This window comes from Otolemur garnettii, unplaced genomic scaffold (genome assembly GCF_000181295.1).
Source record: "Otolemur garnettii isolate 467f Iridium unplaced genomic scaffold, OtoGar3 scaffold00017, whole genome shotgun sequence".
NCBI classification, from domain to species: domain Eukaryota; kingdom Metazoa; phylum Chordata; class Mammalia; order Primates; family Galagidae; genus Otolemur; species Otolemur garnettii.
The window spans coordinates 15,158,686-15,182,495 of NW_003852412.1; the positions used below are offsets into that span (position 1 = coordinate 15,158,686).

Below are 23,810 nucleotides of genomic sequence, written 5' to 3' on the forward strand. Positions count from 1 at the left end.
GGGAGTGGTAATAGTTCCAGAGATGGAGCAGTATGTGCAAAGGCCCTGGGGTGAGGATAAAGGACTAAAAGAAGGGTGGTAAGATGAAACAGGAAATAGAAAAAATATGGTTCCAGAAAAGGCTGATAGGAGCCAGGGCCAAAACTGCAATCTGTATTAAGGAGTTCTGTATTTCTCATAAGAACCAGCAGGGGCTTTCTCTCTCTCTCTCTCTCTCTCTCTCTCTCTCCTTCTTTTCCTTTTCTTTATTTTTTCTCCCTCTCTTCCTTTTCTTCAGGGTATCACTCTGTCACCCAGGCTAGGTAAGCTAATCTTGGGCTTTTTTTTTTTTTTTAATGAGATGAGGGTCTCACTTGGCCAGGCTGGTCTTGAACTCCTGGCATCAAGTGATGCTCTCACCACAGCCTCCCAAAGTTCTGGGATTATAGGAGTGAGCCACTGTGCCTGGCCCATTGAGGGGCTTTAAACACTGGAATGACACATCCTAATTTTCTTTCTGAGATATTGAAAGATCTTTTTTATTTCAGTGAGAAAATGGATTTCAGGAGGCAAGAATGAGTGTGGAGTTGGGTTGGACGCTACTGCAGTAGGCCAGATGAGAGTTGCTGGTATCTCCACCCAGTTTTGGCTTTGTAGATAGGAAGACATGGGCAGATTAGAGATTTATTTAGCAGGTAAAATTATGTAGTATTAGGAAGCAGGACAGAGGTGGGACTGCAGTAATTCCAAAGGTTCAGGCTTATGTAGCTGGATGGATGGCAGTATTTCTTTTTTTAAATTTCCAGTTAATATAAAGGTACAGATGTTTAGGTTAGGTACTTTTTATTTCTAAGGTCAAGGTCAAGTTCAAGTTGTAGTTGAGCCCTTCAGCCAGGGAACATGCTGGATGGTGGCATTTCTTTACTAAGGGGACACTAGAATGAGGCAAAGGTTGGTGGAAATGCCCTGGGATTTTCTTTGGGACATACCAAGTTTGAGGTGTGTTTCAAACATGTAAGAAAAAAATATCAACAGGCAATTGGATATGTGGGTCTGGAACTCAGAGAAGAGATCTGGGGATATAAACCTGCAAGTCATTTGCTTATAGGAATCACTTCAGCGGTGGCCTAGATGAGACTTCCTAGGGAGACATGATAGATAATCCCTTGGCTGTATCCCTCAGGATGTGGAGGTTATTATGACCGTAATGGGGGCTGCTTTCGGGGTGAAACAGGGTGAGAAGCTTGGCGTACGCTGTGCAGAGAGCGAGAGCTGAGGAGATGAAATCAGTGAATCCCTCAAGAACTTTGCCAATCTAGTTACATAAGGCCTTAATTAAAGGAAATGTATCACTTAATTATGATTGGAAGGCAGAATCTGTTAAAACAGGGAATCGGTCCAAAAACATTTAAATGGTTTCTTGATAATGAAAAAAAGAAGGTGGCCAAGACAGAGACATAAGCTGGCACAGAGAGACTCAAAGGCACTTAACCAATATTGAATTATAATCATAGCTAACATTTATCGTGCTCTTCCTGCTGGGCCAGGTACCATTCTACATGCTCAATGTGCAGTGAGAGACTTAACTCCACAGCGCTCTTGTGAGGTGGGTATGTTCATTATCTCATACGGGACATGAGGAAACTGGTCACCAGAGAGATGGCCTAAACTGCCAGTGATTTGAACCCTGCCAGGCAGGCTGTAGAATGCATGGTTTTTATTTAAATCCTTTTATTTTATTTTCAATCGGCAAATAATCATTGTGTGTTTAAGGGGTAAAATGTGAGGCTTCGATGTATGTTTGCAGTGTGTTTTGGTTGAACAAAGCTATTGCCTTTTGTGTGGTGAAAATATTTAAAAGATGTAAGAATCTACTCTTCTGGTCTTTTTGAAACACAACATTCTTAACCACTCTGCTGTGCTTCTCAGTAAGGAATTTGCATCATTCATGAACAAGGATATGGGGCTGTCCATCGACACATATTGAAAATGTTATTGCTTATGTTGTCACTTTGGGGAAAAAGTGATAAATGAATGCTGACTCAAGTGCCCCGTGAAAAGTCCTTCTTGGCTTTATTTTAGAGAATAAGACAGACACAAATGGAAGTGTCATTAGGATAGCTTTAGCTTTAATCAGTGTCCTTTAATAAATGTGCGCACTTTATTCACTTAATTGCACCCGTAACTACATGGTGGCCTTGCCACAGAGAGTAAAATAGGTATAAGCAGAATTTACAACAGTCTGAGGCCACTCGCACCTCTCTGCCAAGATGTGTCATCTGTGAATTTCATTAACCAATGTCCAAAAATAAGTGACCTTTCTCAGGTCCCGTGGGGATTGGCTTTAACTACAAGCTGTGTGTGTTTCTTTTCTTCCTAAGGATTTAACAACTCGGAGCGGACATGCGACAAAGAGTTTATTATACGGAGAACAGCCACCAACCGAGTACTGAATGTCCTCCGTCACTGGGTCTCGAAGCACGCTCAGGTAATGCAGTGGGCTGGTTAACTATTTCCAAGGACTTTTTAAAATTATTTTAAGTCGTTACACATGTACAATACCTTCTGCTTCTTTGGAGTTAAAAATTTGAAACCTTGACACTGGAACTTAGGAAAGGAAGAAAGAGATAGATGTGCAGACACACACACGGGTCTTGCCAACATCTGCTTTTTCAGATCTACAAATGGCCTGGTGAAACAGGGCTCCTATTCCCCTCATCTTCCCAGGCAGCAGCACCATCTCTGAGCTCTAGAGCCCTGGTAGGGTGATGTAGAGCACCACCCCGTGGGCACCATGTGCATGGTCCTCCCCGCAAGTGGAGTTGTGTGTAAGAGGTCATCAGCTGCGGTGCCCCCACCACCCTCAGAGGCAAGCCTCACGATGCCCCCTGGAGGTAAACAGCAGGTGCTTCCCAGGTAAACAGCAGGTGCCCACTGCAGGTAAACAGCAGGTACCCTCTGGAGGTAAGCAACACTCTGGAGCCAGAAGCCCTCTGGCATCTGGTTAGGGAGTGTTTTCCCAGCCTGATTCGAGAGAGATTTTGCCTCATGCCCTTTGATGTTTTGGTTCCAAGCATTGTTTTTACTGTGTGGCAGTGCCAGCCCACCCACATGCTATCTGTGTATGTGTTTTCATTCAAGTTTACAGAATTTATACTCCTTTCACAAAATAAAGTCCAGCCCCTCTTTGCCTCACTGGTTTGCGGTGTACACAGAGGTTTTCTTACCCACTGGGTAGGATGGGCTGGCCCCTGGGCCATGGCTGCCTAGCACTCAGCAAGGAGACTTTTGGAGAGAGGATGGAGCCCTGCACGCCTCAGATCAGAACATGCGAAACTTGTAACCTTGTGGGCGAGCTAATGAGTACTGCACATTATAGGAGAGAAAGGGAAGGTGCTCCTGGGTGCTTATTATTCTCAGAGCCATCGTGAGTCTGTTGCAGGGTCCTTAAAAATGACAGTCTATTTAATAGGGTCACCGCAAAGTTCACACTCCTGAGATCCCAGTGGTCAGAGAATTTACTAATTAGGAAAAGTGGGATTTGGGCCTCGCCACCAGTAAGCCCTTAAAACTTCTTGAATAGTCATTAAAATAAAAGTAATAAAGATAGCACACTAAATAAACGATGTGAAAATTCCATGTTAAATGTCTTAAATAAATAAAAATGAGTATTAAGGGACTCAAATTCCAACACTCGTCCTTTGCTCAGTAGAAATGTTTGGTCTTTCTTCTCCATAATCTCAGTGGGCTGCTGGTAAATCCATTTTGCCTCATTACAGATAAAACATAATAATAGGGTTTCTCCCCTGGGGCTGATTATCCATCTCACGTCCCATCCCTCTAGTTTTTTGTTTTGTTTTGTTTTGTTTTTTACTCGGCATGTTGACATCTAATTTTTGGGCCCACAGTGGCTTCAGACAAGCACAGTCGCTTTTATAGATGAGGCTGAGAAGATTCTCTTCCCCGACCTCAGTTTGGCCCGTGGCAAGTTTATGCCAAGACCAGTGTGCCAAGGCTGGGGTGTGGTGTCTCAGCTTCCCGCCTCTCTTCCAGATTTTCTCTGAAAAACCCTCTGCTGGCTTCCCTCAGACCTACTTACCTTTTCTTAGTCCCAGTGCCCTCTTCCTCTAATTATCTTAAACAAGAATCCCTTACAATTCATGTATAACTCTTATAGTAGTTGTTTTTGACAGCCTTTGCTAGAATGTAAGCTCCTTGAGGGCAAGCTTTTGGGTTTTTGTCTTTTTTTTTTTGGAGACAGAGTTTCATTTTGTTGCCCTTGGTAGAGTGCTGTGGCATCACAGCTCACAGCAATCTCCAGCTCTTGGGCTTAGGCGATTCTCTTGCCTCAGCTGGGGCTATAGGCGCCCACCACAAGGCCCCACTATTTTTTGTTGCAGTTAGGCTGAGGCCGGATTCAAACCTGCCACCCTCGGCATATGGGGCTGGCTCCCTACAAACTGAGCCACAGGCACCACCAAACTTTTGGTTTTTTTACTTTTTTATTTTGTTCTCTCTTCCTAGTGCCTAGAGCAATCTTGGCACATAGTAGGTGTTCAATAAATATCTATTGATTGAAGACAGAAAAGTACCACAAAACAAAGGACAGTATGCTAGGATTTTATTTTTGCTAAGGAGAATTTATAGATGGGGAGAGATTGAGGTGCTGAGCCCCTCACTTACAATGAAGAGTTTTCCAGTTGGGATTTGTCATCTGAATTGTTTGACACCTGAATTGTTCAGACAGTTCAGATGTGTTGCACCCTAAGTGACTTCAGCTGTGCTCACACGTGAGCAGGCACTTCTGTCCCCAGTTCTGAGAAGGGATCCCAGCCCCTCAGACTGTGTGTCTGTCAGGAGCGTATGGGAATGGCATGAATGACCCAGGTGTTCCGTCTTTCCTTCTGACATGACTGTTGTATACAGTATGGACCCCGCTGAGCAGGTCACTGAGGCCCTAAGGAAGCTCTCCCTGCAAACTCAGTTGTCTTTTCTTACTTTCTCTGCATGTGTGAGTGGCTTCAGGGGTCTATAGTTGGTTTCAGATGTTGGTGTGACCTCATCGTGTGCACATCCTGTCACCTTCCTCATCCCCACCAGTTCTCAGTCATCTTCTCTCTACAAACACAGTAGAACCTCCATAAGGTGACCACCCAAGGGACTTTAACAAACTGGTCAACATATAGAGGTGGCCAACCTAAGGCACTAGGCCTGCTGTACTGATATGTAAATGTGGTGCATGTCCAGTCTATGACAATTAGGTCAGTGCAGGGTGGCGGTCAACTATGGAGGTTCTACTATGTATGACCATGTGCAGGACATTTCTGGTAAGTTTCCCCACTGGCATTTTGGGGGTGAGTGTCCAGGTTTCCTTCCTTGCCCTTACTGACTGGCTCTGGCTGCCTGGTGGTCATGCAGCCTCCACCGTGGGCAGTTTCAGGAAGCCCAGGCAAGCTCTTGGGAATAAGTTGGTAAACAGCTGGAATAGATAGAGCTGGTGTCTGCCCATGGTGCTGGGAACCACACTGTGTGGCCATCGCCTCCTCTCACCCACCGTGAGGGTAGTCTGAGAGTTTACAGTTCTGGGAGGTGTGAATGTGGCCCTTGACCTCCTGGACCCAAGAAACCAAACCATTATGCTGCTTAAAGAATAAAAACCCATCTTGGTACCTTCTCCGAGTTTATCTAAAGGGCTTTACTCTCCTAAGGCAACTTTTAGCTGTATGATGGGACCGCCGCTTTGAAATCGTACACTGTGATCTGACTCTGCCAACTAACCCTTTCCTTTACTATCTTTGGTTTTCACATCGTAGAATGAAGGGCTTGGAGATGATTTCTAGTTATCTGATTGAGTCTGTACCAGTTGAGCCCACTTAAGGTAGAATGTGGCATTATTGTGGCAACCTGATTAGTTTGAATCAGTAGCTTTTAAAAAATGAGTAGGAAGTTCAAAAATACAGCCAAGCACGGTGACAGTTGCGTTTTTTCTCACATGGCACACTACCCAAGGATGCCACTTCAATTTTTAGAAACAAGAAAGCTACAGGGGAGGACCAAGATGTAGGTGTGTCCCATATAATCTGGACAACCGAGTCTACCACACACAGACATGAGGTATTTACCTCTCATTCCCCATCAAAGGGAACTAATACTGGCAGATACTCCCCTGAGCCTACTCAGGAGAAACACAAAGTTGCAGAAGTGTTGGGGCGCTGGGGGGTGGGGGGTAGGGGGTCGGGTGGGGTGGGGGTTGGTTCTCTGGAAAAGTAAGAGCTCCCTAGGATATCACCTCCCCCTCTCTACCGCCACTGGTGCTAGGAGAGAATTTCTCCTCCTGGACCCTTCTTGCCTTTGCTTTAGTTAATATTTGGTGAGGTTAGAATGTTCATTTGGGGTGGGGAGTGGTTTCTAAAAATCTTTGTTTTTTTTTTTTCTTTTTCTTTTTTTGAGACAGAGTCTCACTATGTCACCCTGGGTAGAGTGCCATAGCGTCATAGCTCACAGCAACCTCAAACTCTTGGGCTTAAGCAATTCTCATGCCTCAGCCTCCTAAGTAGCTGGGACTATAGGCGTCCATCACAACACCCGTCTATATTTTTGTTGCAGTCGCCATTATCGTTTTAGCAGGCCCGGCTCGGTTCAAACCCGCCAGCCCCAGTGTATGTGACCAGTGCCCTAACCATTGAGCTAAGGGCACCAAGCCATAAAAGTCTTCATTTCTTAACACATTCTGGCTAGTTGCTCCTCATCTTGTTGTATCTCCTCGCTCATTATTGGTTTTGAAGTTGAAAGTGAAGCCACAGGACCGAGCTAGGTTTCTCCCGCGTGCCTTGTCTGTGATCAGCAGAAGCTGTGGCAGCCCAGGATCAGGAGGACCTGTATGGGGTTTTGTCCGTCTGTTTGTGTTAGAGACAGGGTCTCACCAGGCTGGTCTCAAACTTCATGCTCAAGTGGTGGTCCCGCCTCAGCCTCCCCAAGTGCTGGGATTACAGGCGTGAGCCCCACCCTGTGTGTTCTTGCTCCGACCCTGCCACCATAGCGTCTGTGGGGCCCTGAGTTGGTCTCACAGCCTCTTTGGGTTTTCATTTCCTTTTCTGAAAATGAGGAAAACAATCCCTGCTCTATTTCTCCCAAGGATGTAATGAAAATTAAAGGTCATGTTGAATTAAACATAAATTACAATATAGATGCGTGTGACTAAATCTTTTACATCTGAGGACAGGAGAGAAGCACAACTGGTCTGCAAGTCCTTGGAGAGGCTCATCTCATTCTTCCCTGTATCTCCTTCCCCAGAGCTCTGTGACAGCTGATGCGTGGCAGATGCCCAGTAAATAGTGGTCAAGTTGAGTTTACGTTTTAATGTTGCCTTTGTTCATTCTCTCTTGGAGGCTATTTTGCAGCCTTTAAAGTTTCCACAGTCAGCCAAGACAGAGACTATAACCACTAATGGACCAGAAATTGGGGCTGTGTGTGTAGACAAGCTAAATAAAGCAAGTGTTGTCATTCGGTGCCCATACGCTTCTGGAGCAGCTCCTGCTGTGACGCCTTATGCACCGTTTACACGATTCCCAGGTCCCTGCAGGTGCTGGAGCTGCAGAACATTTAACCAACTGCTTCTGTGATTGCTTTTGTCTTCGGTGCGCAGACAGAGGGGTGAGACTTGGAGGCCGGCTGTGGACAGTGCCGATTCATGCTTGGGTCTCTGTCAAAGGCCTTGTATGTATAATCTGTAGCAATTTCAGTTTTCCTGAATTATCTTATTGACCAACTGATTCTGAAGAGATACCCTGTGCATTTATTTGAGAAATTTCACAGGCCATGGGCTGGCACGGATGAAAGAGGCTGCAGCTGTGCCCGTAGGTTACACAGTTGGCATCATCAGACAGACTCTGGGTACAGTCTGAATGACAAGTGGCTGAGGATGGAACAATCACATGTTTTCTTATTGTAGGCTTAGGGGAATGTTTTAAAAAACATAAGATCAGACAAAAATGACCTACTTATGTAATATTCTCCTTCCCAGAGAGGTTTGTAGAGCGGTCGTTGCTGTTACCGTTTCTGTTTCCTCACCTCCTTGAGTCATTCCCTATGAGACCTGAGCACCAGAGTGGGCCACACACTGGGGTGTGGGCAGGATCCATGAGGTCTCAACCTCAAGGAGTTTCCAGTCACAGGGCACAGGTCTCTACTACAAGCCACATACTCGATGCAATTGTGCGTGCGTCAGGCTGTCAAATCTGGTTTTTCTGATCATCTGAGACTCCCGGGCAAAAGACCAGTGGCACAGGAGGAGACATAGCAGGCAGCAAAAACCCTGATGTTCCTCAGGGAGTCACTAGGCCACCTAAGCAAGACAAGCTCAGAGCACGTGAAGCCAATCCTGTTAGCACCTGTGGCCACCCACCTGTGGGACGTTAAGGCGAGCAGGGCAGTTTCCAGATGGAGTTATCCATGTACGTTCACTGCCACCCTGGAGCAGGGGAGGACATGCCTCCTTTCCACATCAAGCCACACAAAAGACGCTTCCAGAAAACCGCCCAGCTAACCACTCCTGTGTGAAGGTGAAACGCGCTTCCCAGGCAAAGCGAAAAGAGGTGGACGCACTGGAAGGGGAGCCGCTTTCATAAGTGCTCTTGGGAACCAGGGGGACCCACAGGGTCCCGTCTGGGTGACCTTCAGCTTGCCCAGGAAGATTGCTGAAGGCTTATGCAACTCCCCCCACACTTGGGTGAGGTGGACAACTGGCACACTGAGCTTTGGGATGTTGAAAGTGACTCTTAGGAGAACAAATGTTGTCTAAGCCAAGGGAACTGGCCTAACGTCTCCAGTACAGAGGTCTCCGTAGCTCCACCAAGATGCCCTCAAGAAGAGGAGCTATAGCCACTTCCTCCTGCTGTGTCCAGAGAGGCCACATGGACTTCTGTCCATTCATCAACAAAATTGAGAGGCTTTCCAGAACTGTGTAAGCACTGTGCTTACTCAGTTCGGTGTTTAATTATCTCCAGATTGTACCTGAAATGTAAGTTTCTAGATGACATCCAGGTACACAATTCCTGTGTATTCTGTTCATCTTTGAAGATTCAGGATGAATTACTGATGAGTAATTAATGACTAAGTATTGAGCATGTATTGGAAAATTCAGAATTACTATGGCAATGCTTTGTGGACTTTAATTCCAAACTTATGTTTTTCAATTAGAACGTTCTTTTTCATTGTGTGAAAAATGAGGCGTTAAAGGATTTTTGTATATGGGCAACGGCAAATGGCAGAAAACCCTGCTCTTTCCCTTTTCCAGTGGGAAGCCCTGAGTCAGAGCCATTGTTCCCCAGAGGTGGCATGGACACAGGCAGCCTGGGGATGGTGCGGTGGGCAGAGCAAGTGGTGCTATATGGGGTATCCTATCCCAGCTTTTAGCTGGAACAGTCTTCCCTGGAATAGAGCTTCAATATTAAAGTTCTGAATAAAGGTTCCTCTCCTCGGAAGACTTGAAAACCACGCTGGTTTTGAGGCCTGCTATCTCTAGTTCATTTTAATGAGGAGTCCAGAGGTGTGTCCCCAGAAGTGCCACAGCTGATTTGCATACATCTTGTTTGCCTTGGTTTTCCAGTTTACAAAATGGCCCAAAGGTAACCAAAATCTGTACCACAACATAAGTTAAATTATTCACCGTGTGTAGTCGAGGAAGACAGAAAACACTAGCATGCTTTTCATTTCTCTAAAATCATTAAGTTAAACCTCAGTCTCTTATTTTTGAGCCTAACATATTCTCATCCCTTCTTTCTGAGCTCTTTGTTCCAGGTTTCTTAATTCTTCGTATGGTTTTAATCTACCTGCAGCATTTCCACTTTTTAAAAAAAATCTCTGGCCACTGAATACACTGTGCTGATTACAATGAGAAAATTACTCTCATAATTTTCTTTCTCCTCAAACTGTGTTTATTGAATCAGACTTACCCAGGGTCTTAGAGTTCCCTTGGCCATACATAGTCTATTACTAATTATTACCCTGCTCTCCTGAAAGAATGAATATAATTTCTAAAATGCCTAAGCTAGCAATAGGGATTAGTTTTAAAGTGCTAGAGAATCTGATTCATTGCTTTGCAGATTATTTTTCTATTGCATGATCTAGTCTTATTAATGCAAACTGGATTGTTCAGACTGGAAAGGTGAGTCTCAAGATCCCTGCCTCAGTAGTACAGGTGGGAAGTAGTTCCAGGTTCAGTGACTGACATTTCAGCCTAGCCTTCCCCAAGCCAGCCAGCACTAATTCACTGATAGAGGCTGTATGGTGTAGCAGTAAAAAACTCAGGCTTTAGCCAAGACTGCCTGGGTCCTCATCCTGGGTCTGCCACTTGCTCCCTGTGTGACTTTGTATAAGATACTTAGATTCTCTGTACCTTGAGTTCCTCCTATGTAACATGTGAGTAATGATGGTAACCATGTTGCCAGATTGTTTCTGAGGATTAAATTACACAATAAAGTGGTAAAAATATTACCTATTGTGGGGCCACCTCCCACTCAGTCTTAGTGATGACTGTAATTACTTCAGGAGTTGTTTAACAACCTAGGGAAAATACTGACCTTCCTAAATTGTGGGTCAGTAAAGTCTTGGTAAAACAGCAGTGGCTATCACAGTAGCTCATCTCTGTGGGAGGATCCTAACATCTTCAGTTGACAGTTGCACTCCATTCCTTGACAGTTTTGTCATGCTCCCTGCAGCAGGTGTCCCCTCTTTAAAGGAATGCAGTTCCCAGATCTGCATTCCAGGATGGTTTCTTTGTTCTAATCCTATCTTCTCATTCCTGCTTCGTGAATTGGAAAGCAAAAGCTAAACTAAATTCTGCTGCTGTGATGACTTCAGTGAATATACCTCAGGGCGTCTTGGGTGTGAGGCTTTCTGTGATAACTACTGCAGCAGGTGGCTTTCCTCCTCAGGGCTTTGCCGGCTCCGAGCCAGCCGCTCTCCGCCAGGTCCAAGTCCAAAGGCGGCTGCAGACGCGACTTGCGGCCGACCCGGAGCGCCACCTGGCGGACGCCTCGATCGCTGCCTCGCAGGAGGCGCGCGTGATGCTCTGCCGCCCTGGGGTCGCGCTGCCTGTCTCGGGGCTTGGGGAAACGCAGCCCAAAATAACACTCTACCTAGATAATTACAGAATGGCTACCAGCCAGACTTGTGAAAAAACCATAGGGCAAATATCTTTTTGCTACTTTAGGTTTCTTTTTTTATTGAGTAGCAGCTACTATATTTTGAACTAGGATTTTTTTTTTTTTTTTTTTTTTTTTTGCAGTTTTGGCCGTTTCTGTGTTTGAACCCGCCACCTCTGGCATATGGGGCTAGCGCCCTACTCCTTTGAGCCACAGGTGCCGCCCCTGAACTGGGATTTTTGAACGACCAATTCTGAATCTCACATGTGTTTGTAAAAAGCGAAATTGTACAATCTAGACAGTACATCAGAAGATTCCGAATTTTTTCTTTTTTATTTACTTTTTGAGGGTACTTTCTTTCCTTTTTTTTTTTTTTTCTTTTTATGATTTAAAAAAGGAAAATAAAGGCAGTGCAACTCCACATGTGGTCTCTGGACCAGCAGCAGCAGCAGCACCTGGGGCTTGTTGGAAACACAGACTCTCAGTCCCCATTCCAGAACAGTGAATCAGAATCTTCACTTCAGCTGGAGCCCCTGTGTGGGGGGCAGTTGTGGGGTGGGGGTAGGCAGGGGAAGTCCTCTCCAGGAGGCAGGCTGAAGACCTGTGTTCTAGTCCCAGTGCCTCATCTTCCTAAGCACTAGTCCCAGCCTATACCACCTCTCCAGCCTCCATGGCCCCTGTGTGAAGGGAAATCGTGAGATCATGGCTCTTGTGTGCTCCTAGGTCAGCTGAGGAAGAACTAAAATTATATTCACGAGGTTTCTTTACACATTGTAAAAATCTGTGCAAATGTTAGCAAAAACGATGAGTGAAAGTTCTGACAGGTCATACTCGGCTATCAGAGAGTATGATTTCTATATCAGCACAGCAAAATTCAACTGTAACTATTTGTCATGCTTCAGAGAATGTCTCAGCTGATTTCATTCAGCTTTCAAAGGTCCTCCTCAAGCCATTCCCAGAGCTCGGAATAATAAAATTACATTCTGCTTTGCTTAACAAGATCTTTCACACGCTTGCTGTCCTGGAGCCCACAGGTGAGCCCAGCATGGGGCATGGTAGATTCTCAGCGCTGCTGGCTGATTAAACTGCTAATTAGTCCTCAGCAGGGCCCAGTCAGCAGGGCCCAACAGTAGCCATGTCCTTCACACGAACTATGCCATTTATGGTAATCAGATTATTTGCATCATTAGAGACCTGACATACTACACAAGGACTCGGTTCTCTTACTAATATATATCAAATATTCATTAAGGAAATAGACTCTTGATGGCTGAGAAGTCCTTTGGTAGTGTACACAGATTAAAGTAGGTGAGGGTATTAACTGTTCACAAACCACGTTCCCTTTACCTTGAAAATGAGGAAGGAGTGAAACAGAGACATTTTTTTAAAATCTGCAAAAAGATGACTCTTTTCTCCTTGCTTCCATTTTAAAAGAAAAATTAATAGAAGGTGTTGGGCAATAAGTAGGTGAAATTGTAGGAAAATGTATCATCGGAAGCCCTAAGATGGATAAGACATGAACGTCTGTGTTGCTCCTGGGTCCAGTGGCTCTTGTTCCCCTCAAAATGGTGATGTTATCAAACAGGGAAAAGGGATACACTGAGAATAACTTACTACACCATGTGCCACCAAACTGAGGGACAAAAATACTCAATTCCAGTTAGATGAGACTTTTATATTATATAAAATTTGTGAAATAATGAACTTTTGAAAATGTTTTTTACTAAATGTAGTAAAATTTTGTTTTCCTTTTATCTGATTCATTATAAGTAACAATCTTCTCAAAGAATTCAGAATGTCAGCACTTCAAAATTACTTTCCTTAAAGTTAAAATGCAATTATAATATGTATCTTTTTTTTTTTTTTAAGAGACAAGAGTCTTACTTTATCACCCTCGATAGAGTGCTGCGGCATCACAGCTCACAGCAACCTCCAGCTCCTGGGCTTAGGTGATTCTCTTGCCTCAGCCTCCCGAGTAGCTGGGACTACATGTGCACATCACAACACCTGGCTATTTTTTGTTGCAGTTTGGCCAGGGCCGGGTTTGAACCTGCCACCGTCACTATATGGGGCTGCCGCCCTACCCACTGAGCCACAGCTGCTGCCCATAATACGTATCTTTATATAGGAGGAAATAAATGCTTATGCATAGACATAAGAAAATATTGTCTATCAAAGTAAAAGCATTGAAAGAAGGAATTTGGGCTGGGACAGTGGCTCATGCCTATCATCCTAGTGTTCTGGGAGGCCAAGGTGGGTGGATTGCTGGAGCTAAGGAGTTTGAGACCAGCCTGAGCAAGAGTGAGACCCTGTCTTTACTAAAAATAGAAAAACAAGCTGGGTGTGGTGGCAGGCACTTAGTTACTCGGGAGGCTGAGGTAAAAGGATCACTTGATACCAAGAGTTTGAGGTTGCCATGAGGTATGATGATGCCATGGCATTCCACCCAGGGTGGCAGAGTGAGACTCAGTCTCAAAAAAAAAGAAAAGAAAAAAGAAAAGAAAAAAGAAAAAGAAAGCAAGACTGTGCAGTGTTCTTTTCATCTCAGAGTATCTGACAATCCCTATGTGCTGCTTGTAGAGGTTTCTCAAGAATACATTTAAGAGCCACAGCTCTGCCTTTTAATTCATTTCCCCCCAACACTGACCTTTAAAGTTTTCAAATGAAGAGAAAAATGTGCAGAATAAAACAAAGTACACTGGTATACATCTAGAATTCCTCACTAATCTCTGACATGTTTGCCACGTTGATTCTCTCTGTCCCCACACCCAAGAACAAGGCCCTACTCTTACTTAGCCAACAGTCAAATGATCAGGTTAAGGAAAATTGGACATTGGTGGAAAGCTCTCCACCAGCGTGTGGGCCTGATGCCACTTTGCCAGCTGTCACAGTAATGCCCCTTTTAAACATTCCCCTCCTGACCCCAGGTCTAATCCAGGTTTACACGGTGCATTTAGCTATTGGCCCTTTGGAAGAATTCCTCGGTTTTTCTCTGTCTTGCATGACATTGACATTTATGAAGAGTAAGGCCAGTGCTTCCTCACAGTGAAATCACGATTATGCCCTTTGGGCAGAAATGCTAAGGAAGCGCGTGTAACGTTACAGAGCCTTGTGTTGGTAGGTACGTGATACTGACCTCTTCCATCAGTGGGCTGATTACCTGGGTCACTTGGGTAAGGTGCCATCTGACAGATTCTCCGTTTGACATTAACACGTAATTTCTAGGAAGTCCTCTGAGCCGGCTAATTCTGTCCCACTATATTTGATTCAGCCATTTATCGCCCATTCATGATCCTTGCCTGAACCAGTGATTACTGCTTTGGTTGAAAATGGTGATTTTCTAACTCATTTATTCCTTTGCGTTTACTACTTGTAATTCCACTGTACAGAGCAGTTTCATCATCTACCTCCTTCATCTATCTTCGTAGGCATCAGTAAGGACTTGCAGTTTCTTTTTATTCAATTAATTATTGCTTGCTACTCCCATTACTCATTTGCTGATGCTCACGTTCTCTAGCTTTGCCCCGTGGGTGCCCCTTCTGTCTCACGCTGGTGTTGACTTGATGGGGCCCTTCCGTTTGTATCTTTAGCCCTTAGCATGTCTGTACTGATGCATGTACAGATGTTGATAGCCTTAGCATATCTTTATTCAAGTTACCACCCAAATGATAGATTGTAATCTTGCAACAGATAGTTTTTGAACTCCTGCTGTGTCCTAGTTATTGATCTTATTCATGGTTCAGTGGAAGCTGGCAGTTGGCCCTTACGATACCGTCTGTGTGTGTTATGATAGCACCCACCCCAATGCCTGGCTAGACGGGGTCTCGCATGTTACATGGGAGCACAGAGAAAAAGCTCCTAACTCCACTGAGTCCAAATTAAAAGAAATTTTGGGGGAGAAGGTATATCACCTCCTGGACCCAAAGAAGACTAGAAATCAATGTAGGCAGGTGGCACAGTGTTCCAGGCAGCACATGTCTCTCTGAGGAACGGAAGGCATTTGAGAAGTCTAGGGCAGTGAGAGGGTGGTGTGTGGCGTGTGTGTGTGGGGGTGTGTTGGGCGTTATGGGGATATTAGCAGAATGAGAGAAGAGGCTGGGGGGCTGAGCAGGGCACTGTAAGCTTTGTAAGGACCCTGCCCAGTTGCTGTCCCTCTAGCAGCTGTTCTCAACCCTGAGCTTCTCATCCCCTGGGAAGCCTGTCAGAAATACCAACAACTGGGCCTCCTCCCAGACTAAGCCAATCAGGATCTCCAGGGGTGCTGGGAGCTCTGGGTCCCTACATTTTAATTTCCATACTTAGCTGCTAGAGACTTTATCATGAGGAATGGTGTGACATGTCACAGAGCTTTATAAACCCTTCATACGGAAAATTTAAAAGATTCATTTTATTTCATAGGATTTTGAACTTAACAACGAATTGAAGATGAACGTCCTAAATTTGCTCGAAGAAGTTTTGCGAGACCCAGACCTTCTTCCCCAAGAAAGGAAAGCCACAGCGAACATCCTGAGGTAAAGGCCGTGGCAGACGCTGACTGAGCCACGTGGATTCATTGGGACTGTGTTCACAGAAATAAGATCCTCTCAAACCGGAAGGGTAAACCCTACCACCCGCAGGCCGCCAAAACTGTGTTCTCACAAGTAAAGGGTTATCTGTCATCTTCTCTTCCCTGGGAGCAGATTTGGGTCTGTGGTCTCAGGAAGACTTAGGTCCGCATGGGGTAACTCCCGTGGAGTGTACGTGTGCCTGTGGGTGTGGGCAGCCTGTGGTTTACTGTGGGACCAAAACTTAGGAGAAGGAGGCCTGGAGGATCCGGCCCTGCGAGTGCAGCAGACATCACAGAGAGACTTCCTCTTCAGTGGGTTCTCACTGTTTATCTCCTGCTCATGTTTGTAAGCCGGGTCGTAGTGTTTCTGGGGGAGTCTTGCACACCTAGACAGTGGGTGTGCCATTTTAGAGTCATTATGTACTTTCTTTGGCTTGTTTCACTGGTCCTCTACCAATTTTTCTGTCAACTTTTCAGTTCGGGATTTCCACTTCATGTAGGTTGTATAATTACGTGGGGTTGTATAAGGTGTGGCCTCACTTCTGGGGGATAAAAACTTGACCTGTGGATGTCCCATTATGGACTCGCATTTCCAGCTGTTAGATCCAGTGCCCAAGTGAATAGCAGGCTTTCTGATAGCTTCTTTTCTTTCTTTCTTTCTTTCCTTTTTTTTTGTGTGTGTGTGTGTAAGACTCTGTGTAGAGTGCTATGGTGTCAGCCTAGCTCATAGCAACCTCAAACTGCTGGGTTCCAGCGATTCTCTTGCCTTAGTCTCCTAAGTAGATGGAAGTACAGCCACAACGCCTGGCTAGACGGGGTCTCATTCTTGCTCAGGCTGGTTTTGAACTCCTAAGCTAAGGCAACCCACTCTCTTCTGCTTCCCAGATTACTGGTGTGAGCTGCTGAGCACGGACTTTCTTATAGCTTCTTGAAGGATAGGTGGGTTTTTTCCTGGTCCACTCTACATGAAAGGGGAAGCCATCAATGGCTGGTGCAGACAATTTCACTCGCGACTTCCTGGGTCACTCTTGGCTATCTCTTCTTTCCCTACTTGGGGATGGGAAGCAAGGTGTGTATCTGCTAGGGCAGTGGTTCTCAACCTGTGGGTCCCAACACTAGGAAGGTTGAGAACCACTGTGTTAGGGCCTGGTACTCTTGCTGTTCTGATTTCTAATTCCCTCTTCATTTACAGTCTCTAGAAATAATCCTTTCTAAGCATGGCTGCATTGTTCCTTTGTACATGTGATTTAGAGTGCTTGGGGGTGGAGGGGCGTCTAACTCGGTCCACCATATTTTTGGAAGTCCCTTCCTGACACCACAATGCCAGGTTTTGGTTTGTGATGATCTAGTAACTGGCCCATAGTCATTCTTAGCCCTTAGCTGAAGATTCCATTCTGTGGTGTAGGGGCTTTTATGGGTTGAATGTGTCCCCCCAAAAAGATTATGTTGGAGTCCTAACCTCAAGTTCGTCAAAATGCAACTTTATTTGGAAATAAGTCCATTGCTGGTATCATCTGTTAAGACAGGGTCTTACTGGGAATAGGGAGGCCCCCAATCCAATTTGACTGGGGCCCTTATCAGAAGTTCACCCTGGAAGACAGACACGCCCAGAGAGGATATGTCGCAGCCCCTATGGCTCTGGTCTCCATCTCCACAGGAAGGATCCAGGCCTGATTCAGATTAGAAGTACAAGCGTGCAGGAGGCGGGCTAACCTTGATTGCAGGGTAGCCCCGAGCAACCTCCGCAGTAGCCTTTTATTGAGACAGTACAAGACAGGTGAGGGGAGTATTAGACAATGACTACGAGCCTAAGGATCGCCATGGGCTCTGGGTTTTTCTCCACAATGAGCACCTGCAGGCGAATTGCCTGAGGGTCCGCCCCCCAGCTGCAAATCATCTTGCTCAGAGGTCATCTGGCTCTTGGCATCTTCTAACAAGAGTCCTCAAACTTTTTAAACAGGGGGCCAGTTCACTGTCCCTCAGACCATTGGAGGGTCGGACTATGGGCCCCGGGACAAGTTGACTGCTAAGCAGGACAGGCAGCGGCGGCAAAAACACCCGACGGACCGGATAAATGTCCTAGGCGGCTGCTGGTGGCCCACAGGCTATAGTTTGAGGACGCCTGCAGGGATGCCATCTGAAGAAGGAGGCAGACTTTGCAGTTAGCAGCTGCAAGACAAAGAACACCAGAGACTGCTGGGAAGCCGCAGAAGCTGAGAAAAGGCGAGGAAGGACTCCCTTGCGGGGCTCAGCAGCCCCAGCCCTGCTGACATCACGATTCAGACCACTCTCTCTCCAGAACCTTGAGAGATACTTTGCTGTTGTTTTAAGCCGCCCAGTTGGTGGCATTTTGTTAGGGCAGCTCTAGGAAACAATGAGGGGCCTTTTTTACTTTTTCTACCCTAGGAAAACTTCTAAGTAACCTTAGGGATTCCATTACTGATCCTATTTTCAGATTTTAAGATTATAAATACATACTCAGGAAAAGCCTGTTTCAGTGGATGAGCAATGTCTGGGTCATGGCAGGGAGCTTCTCTCCTCTTGTGGGTTCTCCTTGTCTATCTGAAGCTCGTGTGTGTGAGCAGGGTGGTAGTGTTCCTTTTCTCTCCTGTAAAGAGTTTGTTATGCTCTTTGTATCTAAAACACTAATACTTAAAAACCGCATGCTGGCAGTTTGTGCCCCTTGGGACACCTGACTAAATAGCTATTAGGGAAAACGAGGGAAAAATGGCCAGGATTGGCTGATGTGAGGCTCTCTTACTGCCAGTCCTCTCACGACACCTGTGCCGAACATTTCCAATCAATCCAAAGAGTTTTCTGTCTGCACCAAGAGGTAACCTCAGAAACCAGTTAATTGGACTTGGTACTTACAGTGAATCCTATTTACCATCCCAGGTCTTTATCTTTCTTCAGGCTTACAATGTGCTGATTGTCTTTGCTGAATAGTGCCCTGAGAATTGGAAGTGTGAGACTGATAGGGAATAGACATTTAGGTAGGTGGCACAGTAGGAGTATAACACAGCATTCTCACTCCAACTTCTGCAGGAGGTCACAGGCTTAAATCTTGGCCCAGCCAGTTAAAGTGATCTAGTGTCTCAACCAATGTGAAGCTCGATGTCCTCATTTATAAGGTGGGGCTAGTGATACCTATTTCACTGGGTTGTTGTGAAAAGTATGTGTAAAGAGGTTGACACAATCTACTACAGCTATTATTATTGTTATTACTAAACTATTAGCAGCACTAACAGTAGCTCTTGGGAAAACTAGTTTCCAGGTGATATGGCTCAAGCAAAACCAGGCTGGATCTCAGCCAAACTTGACTTTTCTTAGGCTTCCTTACTTCGTCTACACAAAGAAAGTACAGACCAGTCCCCAGACAGAGGCCAGTTGCCCTTGGTTCTGGTTTTAGACTATCCTTATTTCCACAATTGATGAAGGAATTTTCCACTGAATAGAACTTGGGTAATCCCACTTCCTTTTAAGTTTATTTGATGCTTCATTGTAAATGCACAATTATTAAACTGCTGATACCGCTGATAGATATGGTATCTATGGTGGGGGAAGCGGAGCCCAGGATCCTGGAATATTCTTCAAACCTAAAGGTAGGTGGAAGGCTAGAAGCAAACACGTCCTCAGAGGACGGAATCAGAGGTGCAGAGGCCACCCCGTCTGCAAGGGAACTGATCTGAACTGAATCTAGGTTACGGCTGTGAAAGATAAAAACCCATCATTGTAGTCAGATGGAGCTCTGACATTTCGAGATCTGTGTGCATTCCAGCCATAAAACAGATTTGAACATAAAATGTGTATTTAAGCGTATATCACATTAAATACAGTAAAACGCCACTTCTCTGTGAAGCACTGTTCCTGACCACCGTCTTGCAGCAGTTAATTATGCTCAGTTACCGCAGGTAGTTTGTGTGAATAAAAACTTCTGCTCAAGACTTTGATATTTCTGAAATGAATGCCTCTCCCCTCCAGAGTTGTCCAGCAGTCTTCCAATTTTTATAGATCCCTAATACGCCACAAATTGAAAAGACAGAGTGACTTGGCTTCTGGGAAGGTCATTGGTGGTGGTCTCAGTTCATAAGGAAGTCATCCCCAAACCTCAGCGCCCAAGTGGCATCAACAGGAAGCCATGAATATTAGGTAGCCTGATGGAACCAGCGAGCGTGTTGGACCATTAGGAATAAATCACTGAGAAGAGGGACGTTGCACAGGAACTAACTTCTTGACCATTTCTCCCCAAGGGAAGGATATCATCCAGCCTCATAAAAAAGTCATTTCCCTGGTAGTGCCTGTGGCTCAGTGAGTGGGGTGCCGGCCCCATATGCTGAGGGTGGCGGATTTGAACCGAGCCCCAGCCAAACTGCAACAAAAAAATAGCCAGTCGTTGTGCCAGGCACCTGTAGTCCCTGCTACTCGGGAGGCTGAGGCAAGAGAATTGCCTAAGCCCAAAAGCTGGAGGTTGCTGTGAGCTGTGATGCCACAGCACTCTACTGAGGGCACCAAAGTGAGAGTCTGTCTCAATTAAAAAAGAAAGTCATTTCCCACTGCTACACAAAGCTGTGGAGACACATCTCCCCTTAGGAACCTGAGACTACAGGAGAAAGAATGGTATACACTTGGGAAAAGGGTCACTTCACCCTATTCTTTGTAAGGCTTAAGTGTGACTGGAGAGTCTTTGAGATAGTTGAGTTTAACTTTATTTTTCTTCATCTTAATCTGCTCTTCTGCATGTGATGACTATTCCCTTTTGCTCTCAATGATATGGCAAATTGCCAATCATTGGGCTCCACTAGCATAATCTGTTCCACTTCAAACAGAGAGCTTTTGGAAGAGGGGAGGGCGACTGAGGGGACGGAGGTGTTTGCTGACTGTGCGCTCCGCGTGGGACCCCTGCAGAGGCGCCTTGCATGAGTCTACCTGGGAGAAGCTCAGAGGAACAGGACAAGTGTAACTATTCTAGAACCCTGGCCAAGCTAGTCCAGGTCTTTGAGCTTTTGTTTCCTCTATAAAATGGAGATAATAATGCCCAGCTAGAAGGCATTTTTTGATGACCCAGGAAGTAGTGTGTGTCGATGCTTAGTCCACGACACACAGTTAGAATACCATAAAACACCTCCGTTGATTTTGTATTTTGGAGGGCTGTGTAATCAATTCAAAATACAACAGACTCTCACATCATGGCTCCTTTTGAAACTGGCTTCCTCCAGCAGACAGGCTACAGGGATTGGAACTGTTTAAATAGTTGGAACTTTCAGCATATGCTTACGCTTCACTTTGGGAAACTTAAAGTGCTTGGCCCTGATTGCAAGTTCTGCCTACTCAGTACAACTCTCCTGGACTCTATAAACTTTTGTTGAACGTCAATATCCTCCCACTTCTGAAACTGGTATCTTAGGTACTAATTATGCATTTATTTATTTATTCATTTGGCGTTTATCCCCCGCCCCCCAAAATGATATTGAGAGCTGACTCACACCATGTGTGGGATATGGGACCCAAAGTGTCTGAGGGAAGTCTGCCTAGAAAGCACGGGGGGAGACTGCTGGCTCCTGCCTCCCACTGTTTGGAGCTGCCCTGTGCTTCTGGTCCTTATAAGCTGAAAGGGGGTGGCTCTGCGCCTTCTATGGCAACATCAGAAAGGACCCGGGTAGGGGACAGAGGGCGGGAGGGGGTACTCAGGGCTATGAGCTCAACTCACTGATGGTATTGGAGGCTGCCCCACAGAGATAGATGATCTCCATAACCCAGGGCACAGCCAGCTCACCCTCAGGTTTGTGTGGACAGTGGTTGTTTTGTTTATAACCTTGCACGTGTTTGTAACAGTTGGCTCTTTGTTCTAAGCTAGCTGTCTCCATGATTCCCGTGTGGTTTTCTGTGCTGGGACTGCCTGTCCCCAGCCCAGCCCCCTGCCCTGCTGCCCAGCCTTGCAGAGCCAAACTCTCAGACTTTCCACCCAGGGAAGCCAGACTGTATTGGTTAGTTTCATTTCTAGCATGTCTAGTTTTTTTTTTTGTTTTTCATGGAGGATATTTTGATTTCTTTTAGAGCCCTTTCACAAGATGATCAAGATGACATCCACCTAAAATTAGAGGACATAATTCAAATGGTAAGTTCAGCCATGTTTTTTCCAGCACAACTATGTACAGATCACCTCTCAAAGGTGAACTTGTAACTGATCGCTGAGCATTTGACCACGTGTCCCATCTATGAAGCTCTGGGAGATGAGTCACAGTTGGCATGGGGCCTAGCAGTTGGTCATGATGTTAGTGTTGGCTTTGAGATTTTTGAGCTTGCCGCCATTTTCTTTCCTAGCTAGAATCTGGTGACTTACGTCACATTTCCACACAAACAGCTGCCTGCCTCAGCGGCCTTCCCTGAACCAGTGTTTCATTTCCCTTCTTCCTTTCTCGCAGACTGACTGTTTGAAGGCCGAGTGCTTCGAGACCCTGTCAGCCATGGAGCTGGCCGAGCAGATCACCCTCCTGGATCACATTGTTTTCAGAAGCATTCCCTATGAGTGAGTGTCACCCTCACAGCAGGGCACTAGCTGGATTAGAAGTAGACGTTATTCCTAAGGCGTGTGTTATGTGTGTGTGCATGTGTACGCAGGCCCAGGGGTGTGAGTTTTAATCTTGAGATGGTTTGGCTCTATTTGAATGTATTTGGATTCCAGGTTATGTTGGAAATACTGATTTGAGGACTCTCCCAACAGCCACTCTTATGTTTCTGTATGGATTAGGGTTACCGCAGAATGGGAATTTCTTTGTTCTCTTCTATCCCTGAATTGTGGAAACCCGGACACGATTACAATAGTGGTTCCTTCTCAAATGTGATGTGCCTAAAATCACTTGGGAAGCTTGCTGAAAATGTGCATTCCTAGGGAGACCCCTTAGTAATTCTAATTCTAGTAGTTTTGGTCAAGGCCCAGGAATTGTCATGGTGAAGATACAGATAATTCTGCGTAGTCCAGGACTACACCTTGGGAAACACTGATTTAGGATAAAGGCTGCAAATCCTGTTATAATTCTTGGCCCCCTTCCCTAAATCAACAGTATTGCTAAGCATCATCATACAGCCTTTACATTTTCTCATGTGTAAAGTAAGGGGAGGCTGTTTACATCCCTGCTGGCTGTCATGGTAGCTGCAAAAACAAGGCCTTTGGACAAATGGCAACTGTTAGCATACATTTTCTATGAACTAATGACTAAATCAGAGGTAAAGGGACGGTGGGATGAGAGGCCTGACCGTGATCCGTGTCATATGCTGAGCAGAGGATGTCCGTGATGATGGAGGGTGGGAGCGTGAGCAGGATGGATGGGCTGAGGGTCAGAGGAGGCAGCAGGGCAGGGCCAGAGGATGCCTGTGCATCTCTGATGCATTTTATCTCCTTTCCCTCCCCTTCTTCCAGCACTTACAGACCTGTTTGTGAATAGGAAAAACAGGTTAAAATAGGAATGTGCCCCAGAGGCTATTAAAATTGGCCCAGTCTATTTGAAGACTTGAATGAGGACCCACAGGTCTCTTCCCACCCACTTTCACCACTGCCCCCCTCACCTCTCTAGCCGCCAGTGCAGGGAGAATGGGGATTGGGGCGGAGGGAGAGCCAAGTCAGAACCCCCCTGGTCAGCTTTGGTTTCCTCCTGGGGCCCTCCCCACCTCTCTTCTCCATCCCGGTGCCTGTGTAAACAGCTGCCAGTGACTTCCAGCTGTGCCCTTCTGTGTCCATCATGCCTCACGGTGGGAGCAGGACCAACCACAGCCAGGGACAAAGGCCTCGCCCAAGTACTCAGCCGACATTTCTGTACTAAGACTGTGTCAGAGTGATTTCAAGGTTTTTTTTCTTTAAATGCCTATATAAAATAATTCCTGTGTGTTCCATCTTAACGGTCCCTGGGTGCTTGGCGTGATCTGGTGTCTGGTGTCCTGCTCAGGCGTCAAGTGTGGAAGGCAGACCTTCTGAGGAGGTTCCGCTCAGCTGCCTCCTCGGGGAACACGCTGCAGAAGGGCAACAAGGGAGGTTTCCTCCAGCCCTTAGCGCAGTGGTCTGCAGCCTTTTTTGTCTCACAGCACACTTGAACTCATAGTTACACTTCTGCAGCCCGCTTACATTATGTTGATCAAAAAAAAAAAAA

General features: G+C 45.8%; 1 protein-coding gene across 2 annotated transcripts in view; it reads left to right on the forward strand.

Moving 5' to 3' along the window:
- The window catches only part of RASGRF2 (Ras protein specific guanine nucleotide releasing factor 2), a 244,354-nt gene that overhangs the window by 198,761 nt on the left and 21,783 nt on the right, over nt 1-23,810 (forward strand). For both annotated transcript variants that reach the window (XM_003785953.1, XM_023510921.1), the window contains exons 18-21: nt 2,361-2,467; nt 15,522-15,634; nt 21,724-21,784; nt 22,092-22,195. In XM_003785953.1, coding sequence (XP_003786001.1) covers nt 2,361-2,467; nt 15,522-15,634; nt 21,724-21,784; nt 22,092-22,195 — 385 coding nt within the window. The remainder of the gene's footprint in view (nt 1-2,360; nt 2,468-15,521; nt 15,635-21,723; nt 21,785-22,091; nt 22,196-23,810) is intronic.